At 37.8% G+C, this 25,229-nt stretch overlaps 1 protein-coding gene across 1 annotated transcript in view; it reads left to right on the top strand.

The window, feature by feature from the left end:
- LOC135209406 (probable ATP-dependent DNA helicase HFM1) overlaps positions 1–25,229 on the top strand; it is a 285,878-nt gene that overhangs the window by 249,106 nt on the left and 11,543 nt on the right. The window contains exon 16 of the mRNA XM_064242100.1: positions 9,841–9,993. Within this exon, the coding sequence (XP_064098170.1) occupies positions 9,841–9,993 (153 nt within the window). The remainder of the gene's footprint in view (positions 1–9,840; positions 9,994–25,229) is intronic.

Raw genomic sequence — 25,229 nt, 5'->3', positions numbered from 1 at the left:
CCTTTTAGTTGTTGGGTAAAGCTAATTCATTAATATTGTTTATCTCGTTATTGCAAAATCTTATCCTTAAACTTGAACACAAATGATTTTGATTAAGATGCGATGTTACATGTAACATAAATAAAGCAGTGTATGATTACTCTGATTGGTTATTGAGCATTAGAGACATAGCTTACTTTCTTTAGGTCTGGAACATAATTTTAGACCTAATGTCAAGGAGTTTCAATGGCAGTTATCCTCTGAAACGTTTTTTTTGATAACCTCTTTGATAAACTTCAAAGTAAACCACAAAAAGAAGGAGACTAAGGAAATGCTTCACAAGCCAATGATAGTTAATATATATATATATATATATATATATATTATATATATATATATATATATATATATAAAAAGTCTGTCACATTACCGTGATGCATATACATATATCGAACTACAAATGTCCTTTAATATCTAATTCGCTCTACCTTGGAATATTTTCATATATGCTTAACCGAGGGGGAATTTATTAAGCGATAATAGAATTGGCCATCGACAGGCGCGAACCAGCGACCTCCCAATTCCAGGACTGGCAGTGAAGCCTTAAACCACCCCGACACCGCAAGAGATATAAGTTCTTGCCGCCTCCCACCTGAAATACCTTTCGCGCACACAGGTATTTTTTGTTTTGGAGGCTGCATTGGGAGGTCGCTGGTTCGCGCCTGTCGATGGCCAATTCTATTATCGCTTAATAAATTCCCCCTCGGTCAAGCATATATGAAAATATATTAATTCTGAGGTAGAGCGAATTAGATATTAAAGGACATTTGTAGTTCGATATATGTATATGAATCACGGTAATGTGATAGACTTATATGATGACTACGTGCGGGCAAAAGCACTACCACGCCACCGAGAACGAGATGGGTTGATGCAGCCTCCAAAACAAAAAAAATACCTGTGCGCGCAAAAGGTATTTCAGGTGGGAGGCGGCATGAACTTATATCTCTTGCGGTGTCGGGGTGGTTTAAGGCTTCACTGCCAGTCCTGGAATTGGGAGGTCGCTGGTTCGCGCCTGTCGATGGCCAGTTCTATTATCGCTTAATAAATTCCCCCTCGGTTAAGCATATATGAAAATATATTAATTCCAAGGTAGAGCGAATTAGATATTAAAGGACATTTGTAGTTCGATATTTATATATATATGTATATATATATATATATATATATATATATATATATATATTATATATATAATAATGTAACATTGTTATATATACAGTAAACTACAAAAAGAAGGTGAGACTAGGAAGTGCTTTACAATCAAACAAGACTGTTGACATAGATAAATGTACCATATTTATTAAAGGATATAGTGCGTCTTCTGGAGTACCATTTCCACCTTCACTTTTCTGTTTCCTGTAGAAGGGTAGTGCCGTCAGTACGCCTCATACGGTGCACTTGGGGCATTACTAAAGGTTCTTTGCAGCGTCTCTTTGGCCCTTAGCTGCAGTTCCTTTCATTCCATTACTGCACCTCCGTTCATAATCTCTAACAATTGATTCATAGTACAACTGCGAGGTTTTCCTCCCGTTATGCCTTTCAAACCTTTTCACTGTCAGTGTCAGCCTTTCAAACCGTTTCACTGTCGATGTCAGCCTTTCAAAGCATTTCACTGTCACTATCAGCCTTTGAAAGGTCTTCACTGACCATGTCAGCCTTTCAAACCTCTTCACTGTCAGTGTCAGAGTTTCAAAGCTCTACACTATCAATGTCAGCTTTTAAAACCTCTTTGATGTTAGTGTCAGCTTTTCAAACCTTTTAACTGTCAGTGTCAGGATTTCAAAGCTCTTCACTGTCAGTGTCAGCATTTTAAACCACTTCACTGTCAGTGTCAGCCTTTCAAACCTCTTCACTGTCATTGTCAGCCTTTCAAACCTTTTAACTCTCAGTGTCAGCCTTTCAAAGCTCTTCACTGTCATTGTCAGCCTTTCAAACCTTTTAACTCTCAGTGTCAGCCTTTCAAAGCTCTTCACTGTCAGTGTCAGCCTTTTAAACCTCTCCACTGTCAGTGTCAGGTCAGCCTTTCAAACTCTCACTGTCAGTGTCAGCCTTTCAAACCTTTTCACTGTCAGTGTCAGCCTGTCAAACCTCTTGACTGTTAGTGTCAGCCTGTCAAACCTCTTGACTGTTAGTGTCAGCCTGTCAAACCTCATCACTGTCAATGTCAGCCTTTCAAACCTCTCCGCTGTCAGTGTCAGCCTCTCAAACCCTTTCACTGTCAGTGTCAACCTTTCAAACCTCTTTGCTGTCAGTGTCAGCCTTTCAAACCTCTTCGCTGTCATTGTCAGCCTTTCAAAACTCTTCACTGTCAGTGTCAGCCTTTCAAAGCACTTCACTGTCATTGTCAGCCTTTCAAAGCTCTTCATTGTCAGTGTTAGCCATTCAAACCTATTTGCTGTCAGTGTCAGCCTTTCAAAGCTCTTCACTGTCAGTGTCAGCTCTTGGCCTTTGGCCTAAATTAAATTCTATATTCTGTTATATTCCATCTTCTATTCCTTGTTCCGTCCTTCGTTCGCGTCCTCCCAACCCGGAGTAATATATACCTTCGAACTCCTTGAAGTCTCTTTAAATCATCATTCGCCATTCGTCCTCTCCCTAATGAGTCTTGATGAGTCTTAACTAAGAGGGATTGTTGTGAGTGATACGCCTTCTGCTCGCTCTCGAGTGATTTTGCTGCTGCTGCTGCCACCTGTCACGAAACGTCTCTCTCTTTTGTTCTTTGCAAGATGAGCCTTCCCTCGGAGGAAAGGGTACGAAAGGGAACTGAGAAAGTGGTGCAGTTCATGTTAGCAACTCGTCTTTTTATATTAGTTTGGATGTCCGCTTTCCTTTGCTGGTGTAAATCTGTGTAAATGTATTCGTCAACCTTGGCATGTGCCGTATAGTCTTCGGTTTGGATTCATTTGCACCTTTTCCGTTCATGTTTATTCAATTTTCTATCTTCATTTCGTTGTATTTTATTTATATGTTGTTGTAAAAGGGGTATCTATGCATTTTTTTATGCTCCGTTCTTTCCTTATTTCACAATTGGGGATTCTATTCAGCCGAGGGTTGCTGAGGAAGTGCATGGCCTTTGTACTTGTTCAATAGAAATGCTTGTACACTATGACTAGTATAATAAATGCTAAGGTTTCAATTATTACTGTCCTGACGTCACACCCTTGCGGTTGCATTCAACATCGCAAATATGTGTCACTGTTATAGATAGTCGTTTATAACGAATATTGGTAAAAGATCATTTATTTGCAAGGCAATGGAGATTAGGCCTGCCAGTGATGAAAAAAAAACTTAATGTGCTCTGTAGTGACAAGGAAGCCATTAATTGCTAGAGACTTTATACATGTGTACACTTTTATACATCTAATACTTGAATTCTTCCTCTTAAGTTTTTTTCTTTTTCTTTTTCTTCAGATGTGTAAATGTTTCTCTGAGTTTGAATTTCATCTCTTCCAATGGGATGAGTAATGAAATTGCAATGTTTTCTTCGGTTACTAACCTATTGCTTTAACATTGATTTTTCTTATTGTTTAAACGTTTTTTCTTATTAATATCCATATCTTTCGTTCCTCAGTTGATTCTTAAACCTGGGAATGAACTTAGCAGTTTTAAAATGAATTTTGTCTTTTGTTAGTGCATCTGTAAGGAGTAAAAAGCCTACTTAAAAAAATTGAAATAATTAAGAAAAATGAGTTTAATTTCAAAGGTTTTGTGTGTGCGTTTGTTTGCTTATGTGTTTAATAAGCATTCTTTAGTAACAAGGTGAAGGTTCAATGATTATTTTGCATGCGATTTTCTAAGGCCCGTTATATACCTACGCAATACTTTTTCAGCGGCCAAACTTTATTGAGAGAAAAGAGCTTATTCATTGCTATCATTACCATTAGCAGCACCTCAAGTAGCTATTCTAGAAGTGGCTGTCGTTGTCTTGAGAATTTAGATCCTGTTGCCTGATTAATCTCCGTAATATCAGTCATAATAAAAGGAGTTGTTATTGTCAGTAGAAGAAGCAGCTGTCCTGTTAGTAGCAGTGGGTAGTGGTCCTACTAGTAGCAGTGGGTAGTGGGCAATGGTCCTATGAGTAGCAGTAGGCAGTGATCCTACTAATAGCAGTGGGTAGTGGTCCTACTAGTATCAGGTGGGGGTAATGGTCCCACTAGTAGCAGTGGGTAGTGGTCCTACTAGTATCCGGGGGGGTAATGGTCCCACTAGTAGCTGTGGGCAGTGGTCCTACTAGTAGGGGATGGAGAGGAGGGTAATGGACTTACTAGTAGCAGTGGGTAATGGTCCTACTAGTAGCTCTGGGCAGTGGTCCTACTAGTAGGGGATGGGGAGGAGGGTAATGGACTTACTAGTAGCAGTGGGTAATGGTCCTACTAGTAGCAGTGGGTAGTGGTCCTACTAGTAGCAGTGGCAGTGGTCCTACTAGTAGGGGGGGGGGCTTGGTAATGGACCTACTAGTAGCAGTGGCGATGGTCCTACTAGTAGCGGGAGGTGGGGCTGGGGGATAATGGACGTACTAATAGCAGTGGGTAGTAGTCCTACTAGTAGTAGGGGGCAATGCTAATAGTAGCATTTGGCAAAGGTCCTACTAGTAGCCTTGGGTAGTGATGCCAAACTAAGCAGTGGCATCCTGAGCAACGCAGGCCTAAGCAAATATCCTTTTGTGAACACTCGTTGACATTTCACATACGTAGATATTTTAACTTTTTTTTTCCTAAGAGTAAAATGAACCACCTTCTTAGAATTTGAGTTCCTGTTTGTGTATGTGTGTGTGTGTGTGTGTGTGTGGGATTGGATTTAATTAAGGGAAGTAGTTCCTTTGCGGAATGAGCAAGACTTGCCATTTGGTCTGTCATTCGAGCATTTATTTGCTTTACTTATTTTGTTTGTTTATGGTGTTTCTGTGGAGGATGTGTGGTATGATGAAAGCTATCCCTTGAGAGCTGTAAAACTGGTAGACGTAGATGCATATAATCTATTCTACTTTTTGATAAAGGTAGACATAGCTGCATATAATATTTACTAAATGTTAGTCATTTAGAAATGGGAAATAACTAATAAAGTAGATGAGGTGATTCATTTTTTTTTTCAACTCGCATCTAAATCATGGACGTTTTGCTCTCATTATATTTCGGTATTTGAAGTACTCTCTCTCTCTCTCTCTCTCTCTCTCTCTCTCTCTCTCTCTCTCTCTCTCTCTCTCTCTCTCTCTCTCTCTCTCTCTCTCCTGGGATTTTTTTCTTTGCATTCGTGTTCGGATTTATTTGTCAAAATAATTTAAAAGTTCATTGCAAGCATAATTTAGCTACAGCTGTTTAGACTGAACTGCCTTAACTTTATAGACTTTAATATACTCGTATAGCAGGAGAGTTCCCTTGTGTCCCATTAATCAGCCCTTACTTCTCTCCCAACATTCTCTTCATGAAGCCAAACGTTAATTAAACCTTACTGCATACCTTAGGAACATGGATGGAGCAGCCACAGGTCACAATGATGCCTGAGAAAAGCCAGACGACCAAGTCTGTGTCATAAACGAAATTCAATACTTGGACTGTTTTCTTACCCTTTAGCCTACAAGCACCACTCAGTTGTATGTAGTATGTCACTGATAACATTTGAAGACATGAACGCCATGTGTTTTCCCTGGAATGTGTTCGTTAACTGGGCAGAGATATCCTTGATCTTTGTTCCTTAGGGAAAGATAAAAAAAAAAAAAAATTGAAAGCCAGTGTGAATGGTTCTTATTAATAGTGGAGGTACGGGATTTTCAACATATTTTTCTTTCTTTCTTTCTTTATGATTCTTAATTTATTTTTATTTTTATTCTGTTTCAAACGGGCTTTTCATACTTTTTCCCGTTGTTGTGGTTCTGGAAATTGTTTTGTGATACTTTTCTTTTCGTATTATTCTCGAAATATTACCGAGATGCTGACGTTTTTATTCTTTTGTATTTTATTTATGTATTTATTTATTTATTTTGAACGCTAATTCTGTTGTGGTTTTGTCTCACGTTAATTTTTTCTGATTTTGTGTGTGTGTGTGTTTTTTTTTGCCTTATAATATTTTTATGTTACTGGGATTATTAAGTAATTTTATAACTTAAGTGTCTCATAAAATATATTCTGTTATAATTCGTAAGATATTTGTATACTGTATTAATTCCATGAATATGTTATGTTATGATTCGACAGATATTTTCTTTGCTGCGACTGTAGATTGTAGAATCTCACGGAGAATAGCAATTGTTGGGTTTGAAAATTACTGAAAAGATCTTTTGCTCTTTTAGCCTGCAGAATTTATTATTATTATTATTATTATAGGCCATAAAGAACGTAAACTCCCTTGGAGCAAGGTCAATAACAAATAAAACCTAGGAGGAGAGATGAAGATCGCATAATATAATTAATAACAATGAACAGTCAAAAACTTAATTAGCTTCTGGAACAAATATAAATAAATCAAAAATAAGAGAAGGAAAGTGAAGGGAAAAGGAGAAGTAGTCTGGAATGTCTCCCTCGAGCTGAAATGCGAACTAAGAGTACTGGAAACATATTCCAGGTTTTGAAAGCTAAGCCTGGATTCGTTCGAAGGCCATTGTTATTTTAAGACCCCTGATGATATTGCGTCGAGATTAAAATATTCACCGTAGACGGAGTACCGCAAGATTAAAGTGTTACCCGTGGGAAATTCATCTGCGGTGGGGTCAAGGCCATAGAGGAATGTTAATAAAAAGTATACACCTCCAATTCACTTTTTTTTTTATAGTTTTTATAGTTTCTTCATTGAATTCTGTTTTAGTTGCTTTAGTGCGCATACTTTTTGTAAAGCTAAGACCTTATGTAATTTTATTGGTTTTGTTTAAGAAATTGCCAAGGAAAATCAGTATGTTTATATAATACTATATATAATATATATATATATATATATATATTATATATATATATATTATATATATATATATATGTATGTATGTATGTATGTAGTATGGTAGTAGTATGTATGTATGTATGTATGATGTATGTATGTATGTACACGTACACACACACACACACACACACACACACACACACACACATATATATATATATATATATTATATATATATATATATATATATATATATATATATATATATATTTTTTTTTTTTTTTTTTTTTTTTTACAGGGTAAGGATTATCTATGTAAGAATGAAGTCATAAAATATGCTCCCAGTTCTCATTAACCTTTGTTACTCAAAGTCTCTGAAATACCTCTTACTTTTCTTTAACCTACTTTTGAATTCAAATCACTCGGCACACTAGAGTAGGGGTCATTGAGATGCTTTATTAGTATTCTTTTTTTTTTCTTTTTCTTTTTATGTCTTTCTAACAAACCAAGAAAAACTTTGACCTGCACAAAGTCTGGCCATCAGATATCATCACTGGGACGTTTAGAAAACGTATCCAGTTTCATACATCCAAGGAGTAAGTAACCATCCTGTCTTGTCTTTTCATGAATACGTACATACACACGCACTCACATACACACATATTTATATATACATATATATGTGTAATATAGAGATATATTATATATATATAATATATATATATAGATATATCTATATATATATATATATATATCTGTGACGCGCGCGTGTGTGTGTGAGGTATACGTACATATTAATGTAAAGACAGAGAGGAGCGATATTGGCTCATTGGATTTTGGTGAGCGACGTTGCCCTTAGTAGGGAAAACAATGTACGAAACTGGATATGTTTTGAGGCAGGAGGTTAATCCACAGAAAAGGACACAAGAGTCATTATATCTGGTGGGCTGACACTCAATACCAGGTCAAGGTTGGTTTTTAGTCCCTGAACGGCTTGGCAATATGTGAAAGAAAGGTATTGTGTTTGTTCTTGTGTTTTTGGGATAAGTAAGAAGGAAGGATAAACAACATAAAGAATATTGAAGTGTCTCAGTGGTTGCTACTCAGATTGTGCTGGGTAATTTCAATTAAAAAGTAAGTGAAAGAGTGAAAGTACTTCATATATTTAGAGCACCAAAAATGGATATGATTGGGGAGAAATGATCATAACTTTGCTCTTAAATAAACCGTCCATGTAAGGATAATCCCTGAAAAAAGCACAGGAAAGTCTGTTATCAGTCAACAGATTGAGGAGACAGGATATGCTTGTAGAATATATGGCTGGACTTTGCGCTCATTGTTCGTTTTATCCTCTATTTCACACAAATCTGCTTTACTTGTTTCATCCACAAACCTCCTCTTTGCTTAAAATTAAGTTCTTCCAATTTGGATAAACATTTTAGCGTAGATTTGAGTTTATAAAAAAAATAATAATAAGATGCCAGATTGCATAGACTCCATGAATAAACTAACTATAGTAGATTCTCTTCAACCGTGCATCTGATGTCTAGGCCAGTCCCTTACGGCGCTCCTGATTGGCTGTATATAAGCCAATCACAGGGCTGGAAACTCAGTCTTTCTCGAGAGTTCACATAGGCAGGATGTATGTTCCACCTCTCTTGAGGGATGCTTTTGAAAGAGTTATCCCTCAGGAGAGGTGGAACATACATCTTGCCTATGTGAACTCTCTCGAAAGAGACTTGAGAGTTTACAGCACTGTGATTGGCTTATCAAAAGCCAAGAAGGAGCGTCGTAAGGGACTGGCCTAGACATCAGATGCATTGTTGATGTGAATCTACTATAGTTACAGGTTGTTTTTCCCCCTTTTCAACGTGTCTTGAAAAAAAGTATATGTACGACTGAATAACATTCATTCTTTAAAGAGTGACCCCGCAGAGACGTACTGAAGTCATTATATACCACGGTTCACAAAATAAACGCGGTGCTCTTTGTTTGTCCTCGAAGACTTATGAACATTTTTTATAGAAAATGCTATCGCATTTTATAAGCGCTAAAAAATGTATTAAAAAGTTTCCATACAAATTCGATCAAAATTATTCAACGTTTTCAGTTTGCATTACATTAGAATATGCTATATAGTTTGCTAAATTTGATCTAACTTTGCATTCTCTAAGGACAGTCTGTTCCGTTGAAGTTTGCTTGTAATTAATTTAGCACCCGCGTTAAAAATAATGTTAATCTAAACAATGTCATGTTACAAGAATGTTTAATTAAATGATTTTCCCACATCCACTATATAGATTGTAAGTGGTGCAGTATTTGTCTGGCTAATATGTTATTTTTGGAAATATGCTGTTACCACAACTTGAACTAGTCACTCGAGTCATTCCCATAGACGAGATTATTGTTTATACTGTCATGTAGCGTAATTCAGTTAAAAGAAAAAAAACCGTTATTCGGTGTCTATTTTTTTTTTTCATTTTTCATCATTTTTCTCCACTACCCTTTTCAAGTGTGGCTCTGTCTTCGGTGTATTTCTTATAGTGATATTAATTTTTACTGCTAGTAATGTAAATTGTAAATTGGTTTTGTATACACTCATACGTATATACTACACATGTACTGTTAGTATGCTGTAAGGTTTTGCTCCCTTTGAACATAATACCCCTTTAATCCTTTACCTTGAAGACATCTGACCTTCGCAGCTGTCCTGTTACTTCAAAAAAAAAAGCTAATAAAAAAAGTGTGGAAGAAAAACTGAAATAAGATAAAAGGTGGGGCAACGAAAAACTTGCGTGATTTTTTATCGTGTTTGTCAAAATAAATTGATGACTAAAAAAAAGTGAACTGTGGGAAAAAATAAATAAAATACAAGGTGGAGCCAGTACAGTACAAACTTGCCTAGTTTTTTATTCTTGTTTGTTTTTTCAGCTGGGTTAGACGTGCAGAGCAGCTACACTCCCAGGTACCTCACGAAGCCACCTGCTTCAACGCCAATGTCATTGTCGTCATCAGCATCGTCAGTAGGCGCCTTGCCCTCGGCGACGCCCTTCTCCAACGCTGAGCGTTTCTCAGGAGGCACCGGTAAGGTTAATGGATACGTGACTCTCTCTCTCTCTCTCTCTCTCTCTCTCTCTCTCTCTCTCTCTCTCTCTCTCTCTCTCTCTCTCTTGTGAAATAGAATAAGTTCTCAATGCAATCTTGTATTTCGTAATGTATCTCTGAGGAACTTCTAAACCTATAACTCTAGTTAATTATCTCTCTTTGGTTATTTTTCCTTCAATATTCAAATAATTAGCTCTCTCTCTCTCTCTCTCTCTCTCTCTCTCTCCTCTCTTGAGTATTATAGCCCAGTTCCGAAATATATTAGATTAAGTTATCAACGCAGTCATGTATATATTAAGGCATCTCTTAGGCACCCCTAATTCTTAAGTCACTTTTCCTTCATAACTGAGAAACTCTCTCTCTCTCTCTCTTCTCTCTCTCTCTCTCTCTCTCTCTCTCTCTCTCAAACTGGGGTTGAGAATAGTACCATTGCCGGCCAGTTCAAAGGTTAGGTAAAGTTATCAGCAGAATAAAACATTTTTAAAGTTATCTCAGTGGCGCCTCCTCCTGTGGCTCCGTGTAACTCCCGTGTACAAATTTTCTTCCAACAACGAATTAATAAGACTCTCTCTCTCTCTCTCTCTCTCTCTCTCTCTCTCTCTCTCTCTCTCTCTCTCTCTCTCTCTCTCTCAATCGTAAGCGGATGATAATCATACTTTGTCTACAGATTCCTAAAGTCAAAGTCGGGCAATTTGTGCATGTTCGGTTGCTGGTTACGTATCCTAACTTTTATTTGTTATAGCCTACATTAATTTTAAAGTTATCTATTAGCTATTATGGAAATAAATTCTGAGAGAAAGCACCAGACTGCGGAGCATCTAGTTTAAGTAGAAATAATAGATGAGTCTTAAACACAGGTCAGGTTTTGAATCAGGAATGTACAACGTAGTTTATGTAGTTCTGTTACCAAATGGTCTTCCATGTATTGGGACTGGTCCGCTGGTATAGTGGATAATTTCGTGATATTGTCACTCGTATGTCATGGGTTCGCGTCTCCCCCAGACCGATGAAAAATCACTGATCAGTTACTGCTGCAGTGTGGGATCTGCGGTTGGAGGTTGCAACCAACATTCTTTGGAAGCTAGAATTTCAAGTGTGCTTGTTCCTTGTGAATAGGTGTCATCTACTGAAATATAATAATAATAATAATAATAATAATAATAATATTCATGATTATTAGTAAAAAAAAAAAAAGTTGGTAGGCTGCACAGTTCTGATATTGAAAGATAAATATTTCTGATGACTGTAAAGTTGCTGGGATTTAAACTAGGTTTCTATATGACCTTGAGAAACTTATACTATTAGTTTGGGATGGTAACGAATTTAAATTGGATCTCATCCTAGCAAGACTGATAGTTAGATGCTTGGCAAGTTTTTGTTCTTTTGATTTGTTGCAGTGTTCCTCACACTGCACAAAAAAAAACCAAAGAAAATTGTCCTATCAGAAAAACTTTGATTCTCAAAACTTTTCCCAGATTTAGAATTTAATCTTTTTAAGACTAGTTAAGCTTATGTATCTCAGAAAAAAGCAATGCACGTAACTTCAATTTTACAATCAAATAAGATCTAATACTCAAAAAGTTAGTAACCGATGTAAAACTCCTTTGGAAAAAAATGGGCATAGCACCCCTACCCTCATAAGAGAGTGTTTTGACCTGAATTTATGCGAGTCTGAAGAGTCCTGTTAAATGATAAATACAATTAGGCTAAGTGAGAATCCCCCAGGTGCCACGGGATACCATGCGAAATTTCAGGCTAATAAGAATCATATTAAAGAATGGGCAAGTCTGCAGTTGTGCACGTAGGTATGCCAGGTGTTGAGCACTGCATGCAGTTTGATCTGTCAAGGATCCTCTTTGTTCTGGGCATGCTGAGGAGCTGTTACTTTCCCCCCCCCAAAGTCGCCTCCTGGGGCTGTTTTAGATGCGACGTGTTCCATGGAATATTGAGTGAACAGACTGGGGAGGGGGGGGGGGTTGGTTGCCATCTGTGCACCTCATGCGGTGTACTGTAGGCATTACTTAAGGTTCTTTGGAGCTTCTCTTCAGCCCCTAGCTGCTGCAACCCCTTGCATTCCTTTTACTGTACCTCCGTTTCATATCGTCTTTCTGCCATCTTACTTTCCACACTCTCCTAACAATTGTTTCATAGTGCAACTGCGATGTTTTCCTCCTGTTACACCTTTTAAGCCTTTTTACTGTCTGTTTCCGTTTCAACGCTGAATGACCCCATAGGTACCAGCGCTTGGCCTTTGGTCAAAATTCTATAGTCTATATTCTTGAGAGAACAGGACTTATTATTTCAAAGATATTGCCTTAAGGTTGTCTCATTAGGGGCGCGCTATCTGGCATCATTTATCTTGCCGCCAAATCTTCCACCAAGTGACCAGTAGTAGTGGCTATATTTAATAGTTGCATGTTCGTGTCTTTGTGGCATCACATTGACGAACAAATGCTTAATATGGGAGAATAATATATGAAGTTCTGCGGGAAATCTTCCCGAGATTCAAGCAAACAGCCTTACGTTTACATAGCAAGTAAGATGTATTGCATGTTCGTCTTTCTTCATCACCTTATCAAATATTCACTAATTTTATTTTGCCAGCAATACTGGCATTCTTTGGTGTCGAGTTGCTGTAGCCTCCTCACTCGACGAATCTTTGGTGGTCTTGGCTTAGTGTGGACAATAAGCCTTCCCTTAACGAGCATTGTAAACCTTAAGACCTTGAATTATGTCTTAGTTATTTATTATGACATCAGGGAGACCTCTTAATCTAGTATTGTTCACCAACTTAATTGCGATGCCTTTCGTTCTTTGACTTTTTATTTATTTTTTATTTATTTTTTTTATTCCGTTTATGGCTCGAGGCCTGAATGAGGGATTTGACGGCCGTGGTTCAGATTAGATTTCATCAGATGATTACAGCTGGAAAAACATTCGGTTTTAACTCTTGCACTTTAAAGGATTGAAGAAAGTGGTTGTTATTATGACAAAATTCAAACTCAAATGTGTCTGTATAAAAAAAAGTCTCAGAAATATCACGAAATATTTTTTTAAATATTTCCTTTTCACATTTGATTTGCCAGTGACTACACTGCTAATATTAGTAGTCGAGACTTATGAATTTTTTTGTAAGCCATTTATCCAATGTACAATAGGGTAAGTCTTGTATATAATATCTTCACATTCACATACTCATAACATTATATTACACTAGAGACGTATGAGAGGGTTGCCGATTCTTGAAAACTGATTAGTCAACACCAGGTCGGAGCAGGAAAACGAAGTTGAAGTAAGGTGTGCTTAGCGTAACCGATAACTTTACCTCTTGGACATCTTGTTTATGATTAACATTACCGATGTGAGAATTTGAATAGAAAGCAATGTTTGTTTCTTATTTGCTGTTATTTTACTTCTTTCTAGCAAATACCATATTCTTTGGAAGCTTGAATTTCAAGGCAGTTGCCCTTGTTGGTTTGTTCTATATGAATAGTGTCCATCGTTTGCATAATAATAATAATAATAATAATAATAATATAGTAATTTATTGAAAATAAAGATCAATTGAAGGACAATGAGTAATTTTAATTGATGTGTAATTGGCGACTCCACTAACTACAACAAATTACTCCATATAGCAAAAGAGAAAGGAATAAACAAAGACGGTAGAGGACGCAGTTTATTACGGAGACGGAACAGCATCAGCATCAACGAGGAGACTAAAGCCCCATATAATATAATAATAATAATAATACTAAGACCTCCTTTCACCCCCCCCCCCTCTTTCCCCACGGCCTCAGAAAGGGTCAGATTGCTCTATGATCCCATACAAGGCCCGTCATCATTCGCATGTTGGCCCCATAAAAGGATTTCTTATGACGACTGATGGGATGATAATGTCCCCTCCTCGGTGAGGCGCCCTCGCTCGGCCGGGGCCTTTCTCACACTCCACGAAATTCCTCCGGCGAAGCCTATATGTGGGAACAGAATGTTTTACATGTGGTTGATTTGATTTGAACTTTTTATTTATTTATTCTGTATTTTTTTGTTTTGGTGTGATTAAGACGTACGATGTGTCTTCTTTGCTCTATTTCCTGTTTTGATTTCGTCCAGACAGCAAGTGGCGACGGTTTGGATCTTTTCAATTGTAGCCTACTTCTTCTTCTTCTTCTTCTTCTTCTTCTTCTTCTTCTTCTTCTTCAGTGTGCTCACGGTGCACGTTCGCATGAAAAGACAAAAAAGAACTTCATAATTCTTCTTCAGTGTGCTCACGGTGCACGTTCGCATGAAAATGACAAAAAGAACTTCATCTTCATGTACAAAATTCCATATACGAGGTGGAATCTAGTGAAAGATGATAAAAAAAAGTGTATACATTAAAGCACAAAAAAAAATAAAATGAGAAACAGTTTAGGTAAAGGGAAATGCAGCAAAAGTGTAGTAGTATTGCAATGTGCATTCTGTGTATGTTTGTACTGCCTTTTCTTTATAATGAAAAGTGTTATCCTATACCTGTATTACGTCACTCTCGTGTGAAAGACTACCTCATTATAAAAGCTCTTGCAGTATCAATATTTTTGCTGTCGATATTAAATTTTAGAGCATCAATTATTATTATTATTACTGTATACCGTTTTGGGAACAAAACAAAACTGCCACGAACTTACTGATTAGTCTTCCAGTGAACTGAACGCTCAAGTGTGAAGAGAGGAAAGCGACGAAGAGAAAATAAGTGTTATGAAACATATGAAACAAAGAGGAGAAATATTTATTAATACAGATATTATTGATAAGTAGCCGTTGATAAAAAGTAAGATATTGCAAAGTGACCGGTCCATAAGATTAATGTGAACGGTGTCGCTTCATAGAAAATTCACGAAATTCTTTACATTTTAAGCCTTTTGTCAGTTTTTCTGATATCATCTTCAACGGTGATTCTCACCAACATTTTTCGCCCCATGCACCCTTTCTCTATATGTCGGACTATCATCCCCCCTTCCAAAATTGTCTGTTCAAAAGGTGCATTCCAAATAATATGCAACAAAATATGCTAACACAAACCCCCAAGCTAGCGGAGAGAAAAGTCCAGCTTAACCTCTCGGTAGTGCGGACCGAGGCACAATGCTTTTCGTGTAGTCCTACAGCCATTTTGAGCCTGCCAATCTGTGGTCACAATTTCTCTCTCTCTCTCTCTCTCTCTCTCTCTCTCTCTCTCTCTCTCTCTCCCGGAAACTTGGAATTCCTCCTGATTGAGAACCCTTATACTGTTAGTTTGAACATTTAAAGAGTTTGCTCTGGAAAAGGGGCTCTCTTAGAACTTACACTAGGCAAGCCTCTAGGCAGGCATTGTATGAAACAGGACCATAGGGAGGCCTCCACGTCTAATCTTGAAAAGGGGAAATCTGACTTAAAAAAAATGTTCACGACGTTGGGATGAGCTGGAACGTCGTCCATCAACACTGGAACTGTGTTCCAAAGAAAACTTTCTAATGGGAAAAATATTGTGAAATGAAAACTGTGCCTGCTTTGTGTTTAGATAAGGTAGCAAATATCCGAGGCATTATTTATCGAAGATAAAAGTAATATTTTATTTTTATTAGTAGAAGCCTATCATATGGAACATGCCAATGTAGCCATTGACTTGAAATTCAAGCTTCCAAAGAACATGTTTGTTTCAACCACACACCCCACACCATGGCAGTAACTGATCATGATACAGAGCAAATGATTTTTCATCGGCCTAGGGGAGGCGCAAACATATGACATCTGAGTGACATCTCAAGACACTAAGCACTCGACCAGCGACCAGTGTATGACGATTATAGCAAATAAAAAGAATTGTATGTGCACATAAGGTTTCAATTGTTGGCTGTTCATGATACAGAGCAAGTGATTTTTCATCGACCTGGGGAAGGCGCAAACTCATGACATCTGAGTTGCATATCAAGACACTAACCACTATACCAGCAACTAGTATATGACGATTATAGCAAATAAAAAAGAATTGTACCAATACATAAGGTCGAATTGTTGGTGAAAATTGGGAGAAGTAACTGGAGTTGTTTTAGAGAAGAAAATCCCATTCAAGCTCAAAATGATGATTTATAAGACAGTTATCAGGCCTGTACCTTTATATGGTGCAGAAACTTGGGCACTTAAGAGGAAAGAGAAGGAACTGTTGGAAAACCGAGTTGAGGGCGGATTGCTGGAATATCACTACTGGAAAGGAGGGAGAGTCAAGATGTAATAAGAATGTGTGGTATATGTAATGTAAAGGAGGCTAGAGTAGCTCGTCTGAGATACTATGGCCATGTAACGAGAAGAGAGGAGGTGGAACCAATCAAGAGAGCAGAGAACATGCCAGTGATTGGGAGGACGAGTGTTGGGGGCCCGCCAGCGGATCAGATGGATGGATGTGGTGAGGAGGGATATGGGTGAGGTGGGACTGGGGGAAGAAGATGCAAGGAATCGAAATGAATGGAAAAAGTTGACTCGAGCGGCCGACCCTGCTATACAGTGGGATTAATAAGGTCGGAAGAAGAAGATAAGGTCAAATTGTTGGTAGGAAACAGGGTCGCTGATTTCCTAATAGCGGAATAGAAATGGAAGAGAACCTCCCAAAGGTTGGAGTTTTAGGTTAAGTAGAGTAGACAGGCCCCACAAAGAACAGGAAAAGATGCATAAGAGATTAGTTTTTGCTCTCTAATTCTGTAAACAACTAAACCAAAATGTTCGTATGTATAGACTGGCCCACTAATTTATTTGAAGTGAGACTTTGTCTCTTTTATGATACACTCTCTTTTTAAGAAATCTTATTCTATTTACCAAACACTGATGAACTTTAAAGCGTTGCAAATTCCTTATTCCCAAATATGTACAGAAATGTAAAAAGGATCACTGTTATCATTAATATTAACTGCAATTACTTATAAGATCTAAAATAAGCCTATAAATAGTATGACAGCTTTTACAATTGACAGCAGACTATGTAAATATTTACATATTTTCCGAGCTCCCGTGGCCGTCACGTGACGGGGCTCTACTCTGAACTGTTTGGACAGATTATCTTCAAGTTTATCTTGTCACATTTGACAGGACGGTTTTATTATTGAAAGAGCCGGGTGAAAGGGAATAATCCCCATTGTTGTATAGTGTTTACATTACTTTCATCTAGTAGCATGAACTATAGCAATGAAGTAACTTGATAAGATAGATATATATATATATATATATAATATATTATATATATATATACATATATATATATATATATATATATATATATATATATAATATCTATATATATAGTATATATATATATAGAGAGATATAGAGAGAGAGAGAGAGAGAGAGAGAGAGAGAGAGAGAGAGAGAGAGAGAGAGAAAGATCAAAGAATGGTGAAGTGTTTCTCTTGTTACTTATGGGGCAACTTAGAAAAATAATTGCAATATGAATTGAGAGAGAGAGAGAGAGAGAGGAAGGGATGGGGCGGGGAGGGGATTCAGACAAAGAATGGTGTCTTTTGTTACTTGAAGGGCGGTTTAGAAAAAAAAAATAAAATTAGAGAGAGAGAGAGAGAGAGAGAGAGAGAGAAATTGATTGAGGCAGCATGAAACGATGAAGAGGTATATCATATTATTTTAGATCCGGGAATTGAAGAGTTGAATTTCTAAAGGCACACGAAAGTAATGTCAATATTTTCACGGAACTTTCCAACTTAAAGGACAGCCATTGCACCTCACTCGGTGCGTTACTCAAGGTTCTTTGCAACGTCCCTTCGGCCCCTAGCTGCAACCTCTTTCATTCCTTTTACTGTACCTCCGTTCATATTCTCTCTATTTCATCTTGCTATCCACCCTCTCCTAACAATTGTTTCATAGTGCAACTGCGAAGTTTTTCTCCTGTTACACCTTTCACTCTTAGTTTCCCTTTCAGCGCTGAATGACCTCATAGATCCAAGCGCTTGGCCATTGGCCTCAATTCTGTTCCAACTTCGAGACAGCATTTTGCATTATTGCTGTTGGAACTACACAGCTCTCACAACACAGACTGATGACCAGTCTAATCAGTAACTGAGAATGAAGGTATAAAAATCGTATCATTAGGATAAGAATGTCTCGTTGCTTCACTTGTCAAATCGTCAGACAAGCATTTGGAACACTGCAGTTGACTCCTGTAAGCTATGAATGTATATTAACTGAAAAATAGAGACTTTTCACCGCGTCTCGAATGTTGCTTTCTTAAAATAAAGGAGAACATCTACTTGAAGCGATGAGCTTCTGTGCTCTAATTTTTATTATTCAACTGTTGTTAATTTTAGAGAATGTGTTTTCATTTGTTGTCTATAATGATTGAGTTCTCAAGATCCCGGGCTTTATTCTTCTTACATAGTTTGTGTTTAGTATGCCGAAGCAGCTTGTGGCTTGTTCTATATAAATGTGGCCATTTTTTAAATTAATAATAATAATATGACGTAACTTTTGACAGGAAAGCATACAATATGAACCAGGTGAAGTTGCATTGACGAGACCATCTTTCAAATTCCTAAACACTTAGTGGATGACAGGATATTTTGGTTGCAGTAGGTGGCCAGGAAGGACCTACAGCTGTGTTCTTTTGCTGGGCTGAACGTCGGTAAAAAGGGTTCTTTTAATTTACGGACAGAATTTATAGTTAAGGCTAGCAAATAATAATAATAATAATAATAATAATGTTCTAAGGGGTCCACAGTAAATAAACTATTAAAAGTTCGTGTATAATTTATAAACACTATAAAAGCTTTCGAACCGTTCCCTGGGTTCATCTTCAGTCCAAAAAAGACTAAAGATGAACCCAGGGAAGGGTTCGAAAGCTTTTGCAAAGTGTTTATGAATTATACACGAACTTTTAATATTTTTTTTATTATTGTGGACCCCTTAGAACGTTGTATATACTCTCGTGACAGAGAGTTTTTCCCAAATAATAATAGTAAAATTTGGCAGGGGGGGAGTAGTAGAAAGGGGCGGACGGTTTAGGCCCCATTCATGAAAAGTCCAGGGTCTGTTGACCTAGGCTCTGAAGTATACCCCTGATAGTTAATCGTCTGAAGGGGGTTGCTAGAAGGTTGAGGGTCGCTGGCCTATCATAATATAGGGAAGTAAGGAGGGATAAGAAACAAACATTAACTTCTGGCTCCTTATTTTACAAGTGAATATTTTGTTCCGTCAGTGTTTGCTTATCTCTTTTCATTTGCTGTTAATGCGATATTTTAAAAGTGTGCTTCAAATGAATGAATATAAAAAAAAAAATTGATTTTTTCGCAAATTTAGGCCACAGACAACGACTGAACAGGAGTCACCAAAGAATAAATGTGGTGAAATAAAACTTAATAAAGTCTCGTATTTCTCGCAGGAGGCAAAGAGCAAGAAAAAGGGAGAGACTTAAAGCTAAGCGTGTTCATGAGGTGAAGGGAACATTTCATGTCTCGGAGATAGAGAGTGGAAGATACTAAGAGAGAGAGAGAGAGAGTGAGGTGGAAGATACTAAGAAAGGGATAGAGTGGAAGATACTATAAGAGAGAGTGAAGAGAGGGAGAGTGGAAGGTACTGAGAGAGAGATAGTGGAAGATAGTGGAAGATACTAAGTGAGAGATAGAGAGAAAGAGAGAGAGAGATATTAATAGAGAGATAGTGGAAGATACTAAGCGAGAGAGAGAGAGAGAGAGAAAGAGCTGGGGGAATCATCTTGAGATTTAGTGCTTCAGACCTTGGGGCCTCATTGCTGTTCTTTTGTGTATCTTAGATGTGCGTGAAAGGGGGCGACTCCAGACATGAAAAGGATCCCACAAAAGAAGGCGCAGGACACGTTACCCTGCTGTGTTGGGTCCTTTTTATGCACCTCGCATTTGATTCACTTCCCTCCCTTCTGTCCGCCGACGTTTCCAATAAACACCGAAATGGAGGAGGTTAAAGGCCCCCCCCTCGTGTATGCCATGTGTGTGTGTCTCCCTCCTTCGTTGACCATTGTTGTTGTGACGCCAGTTTATGTTGCTTAGTCCCCGGGTGTCTGTTTGGTGGTTTGCTTTTCACAGTACGGTAGTTTGGATCTTATTTGCTTGTTAGTTTAATACTCTTTTGAGATGCTGAAGTAATTCCCAGATAGATAATAAATTTAAATGTACCCATTTTATTATCTCCTCAGTGGCCTCATCGTATCATGAGGTGAGCATGATTGATAGAGTCATACATCAGATTATATATGTATATATATATATATATATATACATATATATATTTATTATATATATATGTGTGTGTGTGTGTGTGTATACGCATCACATATGGTAAAAATGTGCTTTGTTATTTTTTTCCCACATCCTCACTAGGGTTTTATAACCTAGCTTGGATTCAATCCAATACTGGTTTCCTCTGAGGTCGTGTGTGATTACTTCTAATGTTCCCAGGATGATAAAGTTTAATTACACTTCAGCCTAACTTAGTCTTCTTAACATAGTCTTCTTATTTCCATTTTTAGGTCTTGGTATTCTTCAGTCTTTTCCCTAGCTTGAATTTTTAACTCCTGTGTCCCGTGGTACATCAATCAGAGATACTGTCTGTGTTTATTTAAAATGATGATTAGGTCTGGTCTTCAACCTGCATCACATGGTCAGTCCTTGTAGTCCCAGAGGACTTCGATGTTATTGTTTTCCCAAACTTTTTGGTGTACGTGGTAGGCTATTTTCTTTGCAGATGTTTCAGTGCAAAGCCTTGGCCCTTGTATCCTGCCTTCTCTTATACAGTATTCATTTTGGAGGTGATGCTGGTTATTATTCATTTTTGATTGATGGCTGAGGGTCTCCATATTTAATTTTCCATTTGCAAAGCACAAATGATAATATTGGCCAGCTAATTTATTTTTTACGCATCGTGTACATAATGTTTGATCGTATGCTGCCAACAACTTATTTTCAGTTTCTTTTGCTCTTCCCTAGTCAGCTATTGCCAACTTCCATCTCGTGCTACATGATGAGTCAGCATCTGGTACTGGCCAGACACTGTAGTTTGTCTTTTTGTCTCTCTCCTTTGGTTTGTGACTTTTTCCTTATTCTTGTCAGTCTTGTCGACAGAGATGAATTTTTCATTCCAAGCTGTTATCATCACTCGTCTTCATTGTACGTAAGATACTGCCCAAGTGCTCTTATCTCGATGCTGATACAGTTCTGCTTACAGCATTCTTCAAATAGTCACACTTGTTCTTGGGTATAGTGGATTATGGAGGGTCATCAACTTTGTTGTTTTCCTGTCCACATTTTCTTCTTCGTCTTCATCTTCTTCTTCTTCTTCTACTTCTTCTTCTTCTTCTTCTTCTTCTTCTTCTTCTTCTTATTATTATTATTATTATTATTATTATTATTATTATTATTATTATTATTATTATTATTATTATTATTTCAAGTCGTTTAACGTTACCGTAAAGTCGTCTTTCTAGTCTCATGGCACTCGCTCAAATAATTTATTCATGTACGAGAGGTGAAAATTGATGAAGGTAAATTTGAAGAAATACTGCCAAGGAGGAAGAGAACAAGGAAATTGCAGAAAGGAGAAAACTGTGGCTGGAATGTTTCTACATAGAACCTTTGCCGTACCTCCGTTTACATTCTCTTTCTTCCATCTTACTTTCCACCCTCTCCTAACAAGTGAGTCATAGTGCAACTGCGACGTTTTCCTCCTGCTACACCTCTCAAATCCTTTATACTGTCAATTTCCGTTTGAGCGATGAATGACCTCTTAGGTTCCAGGGCTTGGCCTTTGGCCTAAATTCTTTATTCTGTTCTACATAGAACCTTTGAGCCGTCTGCAGTGTGCCACGCAAATGGTAACCCCTAATGGGGAATGTTGAAATGTACTGCAGTTTGGCTATTGGACCTTCGATGTCTTATCCTCCTTGCGTTTTTATTTTGATGAATATGACGAGGTAGTGCTGTAGATATTAAATTGTAATTGTTTAAGAGAAAATATGTTTAGATGCTTCCGCGTACAAATTTGTCTGCCCACATGAATATAGTAAGTAAAATTTACAAAGCGCAGAGATTTTTGCTACTTAAACAATTGGCAAAAGCAGCACATGAAGTACACTTCCTGAATAGGACACGCTATGAGAGAGAGAGAGAGAGAGAGAGAGAGAGAGAGAGAGAGAGAGAGAGAGAGAGTTGTATTAAATGCATCGTCCTGGTACCATGAGACAACATTGTCTGGCATAAAGCGTATGCTTTTGCCTTATTTTTTTATCTCTGTCATATAAATTTTCCTTTCGAATATTAACAGTGCCAGTAGTAAGTTGTGGAAGATAATTACATATGCTAAACTGGTATTATTAATTCCCCATTGGGGAAATGTAACTGCTAATTCTCTGCTTCTTAATTTATCACAACGTCTGCATTTTGAGTTGTTTGTCACTGTCTCGACTGTTATTATTTACATCATGATCATCACGAATATCGCTTAACCTAAGTATTTACGATATTGTCAGTGGATATGAGTTGTACATGAATTGCAACAGGAAGAGTGGACTTTGTTGCTGGAACTCGTGGGTGTATATTGGTAAAGGAAATTGGAAAGGATTTGTCGCACGTTCAGTATCGCTGTCGCTATTATTGACCCAAAGGCGCACTCATGAAAAAAATCAAGTTGTTGAAAAAACGTCAGCTGAATAGAAATCCTGTAAGCGTTAAAAAATAAAAGTACTGGTATGAGAAGAAAAATAGTAAAGAAAAAAGATAGAAAATGGTTCTTTATCAGAAATACAGACGTTATGCAATAACCAAAAACGAATTTAGGCGTAAAACAATAAGGAAAAGAGGAGAGCGTAGACTTCAGTTACATGATGAAGAGTACTTTTTATAAGTGTTTGATAATGTGTCATAAGGAAGTAGCAGCAGAGGAATGCTGCACAAAAAATGTCGTCTAACTGATTTTTTTTCTCAAGTCTTGCCCAATAGCGAAGGTTATATCAATGAAGACGCTGCATTGCCTACGCAGGATGAATGACCAGCAAAAACTGCGGTAGTTATCGTACTGTCCTCGGAATTATATAACGTCCACGGAGTAATTGTGGGCAGTGACGTGTTCTTGAAGAATGTGCGTCACTCTTTGTTTGTTATCGTAAGCTCGCTGCAACGGGACTACGTTTCATTTCCTGGTTATGAGGAAAAACGGCAGAAGAATATATAGCTATGAATGTGGGTTTTCCTGGGGTATATGATAAACTGATCTTCATAATCACTTACGAATGGAAGAATTGTAGTGTTTGTTATGCACTTCTCAGCTGTGTCTGATTTATTAATTTGTTAATTTATTTTTTCTTTCCTAATAACTGATCTCTTCTTTCTTCAATCCCCATTGCCTTCTCTTACCTCTTTCTAATGAACACCATAATCTTGGCAAGCCTGAATTTCAAGTCAGCTTCCCCTGTGGCTGTAATGCTTGTTCCATATGAGTAGGGTTCATGTGATTGACAATAATAATAAGGAAGATCACAGAATATGAAACTGAAGGAAATTAGATTTTGTTCTAAAGCAGGCAGTTAAAATTTAATAAGTCAGAATTTCGATTCCGTTATCTTGACTAAGTACATTTCCATTAACTGGCAGCTGTTGTCCCTTGTCGTAGATTTTGTAACGTGAAATTGGTGGCAGATGGAAGAGAGAGGGAATAGATTGCAGTAAAGATGCAAAATTGTCGACTTAGAATATACAGGTGACTGTTTTAATTAGCAAAATACCACGAGGTTACATAGCTTGCCTAATAGAATGCATCATATAACCAGAGGTGTGGGACCCAACATATATAATTCTAATAAAAACAAGTGTTTATGACCGAGTATGCCAAGACCATCTAAGAAGCGCCTTAGTGGCATGGTCGGTATGGGGTTGGCGTACCACCTCGGTGACCGCGAGTTCGATTCTCGGCCATTCCATTGAGGAGTCAGAGATGTGTGTTTCTGGTGATAGAAGTAAACTCGACGTGGTTCGAAAGCCACGTAAAGCCGTTGGTCCCGTTGCTGAATAACCACAGGTTCCATGCAACGTAAAAACACTATACAAACAAAAGACCATCTAAGAGCTTTTGAAAGTAATGTATAGAGTCTCTAAGGGCTTTGTAGGACATTAAACTGCTACTCCCACCAAGACCAAGCATTCACGATGTAAAGTTGTAGTTGACGTTGTGTTTGGTACTGGAGGTGTGGGTCACAGAGAGATCCGAGAGCCACCAGGGTTACAGCGAGACGGAAGAAAAGTCACAGATCCCACTGTAAGCTTCAACCCCCTTCTCTTTTCCATAAGGGTGTTGGTTGGAGCTCTTTGACCTATGTGATGTTCCATAACATATCACATGTTAGTCCACATGGGCAGGGCTGCTTGTGGTTATATTGGGTACCTAAATGCCCATGATCTCGGTGTTTTTTGCATGGTTCCGTCCAACTACACTGTTACTACAGTCATGAATGGGGACCCCGATTGTGTATTTGCCGTTTGCGGTGAATTTGTTTACATTTTATTTTCATTTTTATTGTGATTTGTGAAGATTTTCTAAGTTGTGAAATCAGTGAGTAAGATGGTTTAGATTTACTTCATATTTTGGTTGTGCATTTAACTAGCATTTATTGTTACTTTATTAATATCATTTTTGAGCCGTGGTTATTTTTGTACGTTTAATGCTGGAATGTGCGTCTAACTCGAAACTGCGTTCTTAATTCTTTCTGACGTCGCATTTTCGTTGAAGATTAAAGTCGGGGGAAGATGGATTTGTCAATATTCTCGCCCCCTTCTTAGCCCGTTCTACCGCCCAAGTGATTTCACATCCAACAACTCCATTTCTCCAAGTTATCCAAAATTTCCTGTCGGTAATTAGTCTCGATCTGTGAAATCCAAAGGGGATAAAGTATAGAGTTATTAATCTCTCTCTCTCTCTCTCTCTCTCTCTCTCTCTCTCTCTCGTTCAGAGTAGGCTTAAGGTTTGACTAAAACTGCAATTGTTCATTTGCATATTACATTCTTTTCCGGACCAGGATTTTTATATTTAAAAGTCCTTATATAGCCAGAGGCTTTGGATCCTGATATGATACACCATATCCCAAGGGAAAGGAACACACGTTGTGAACCCCTTGAGAGAGGAAATGTCCCTTAAATGACGAAGATAGCCCTTTTTTGTCTTGAGGCCAACCACAACCGGATTCT

The sequence above is a fragment of the Macrobrachium nipponense genome, chromosome 11 (genome assembly GCF_015104395.2).
Source record: "Macrobrachium nipponense isolate FS-2020 chromosome 11, ASM1510439v2, whole genome shotgun sequence".
Taxonomy (NCBI): domain Eukaryota; kingdom Metazoa; phylum Arthropoda; class Malacostraca; order Decapoda; family Palaemonidae; genus Macrobrachium; species Macrobrachium nipponense.
The sequence above is the reverse complement of the archived record's forward strand: the minus strand, read 5'-3'. Positions and strand labels throughout refer to the sequence as shown.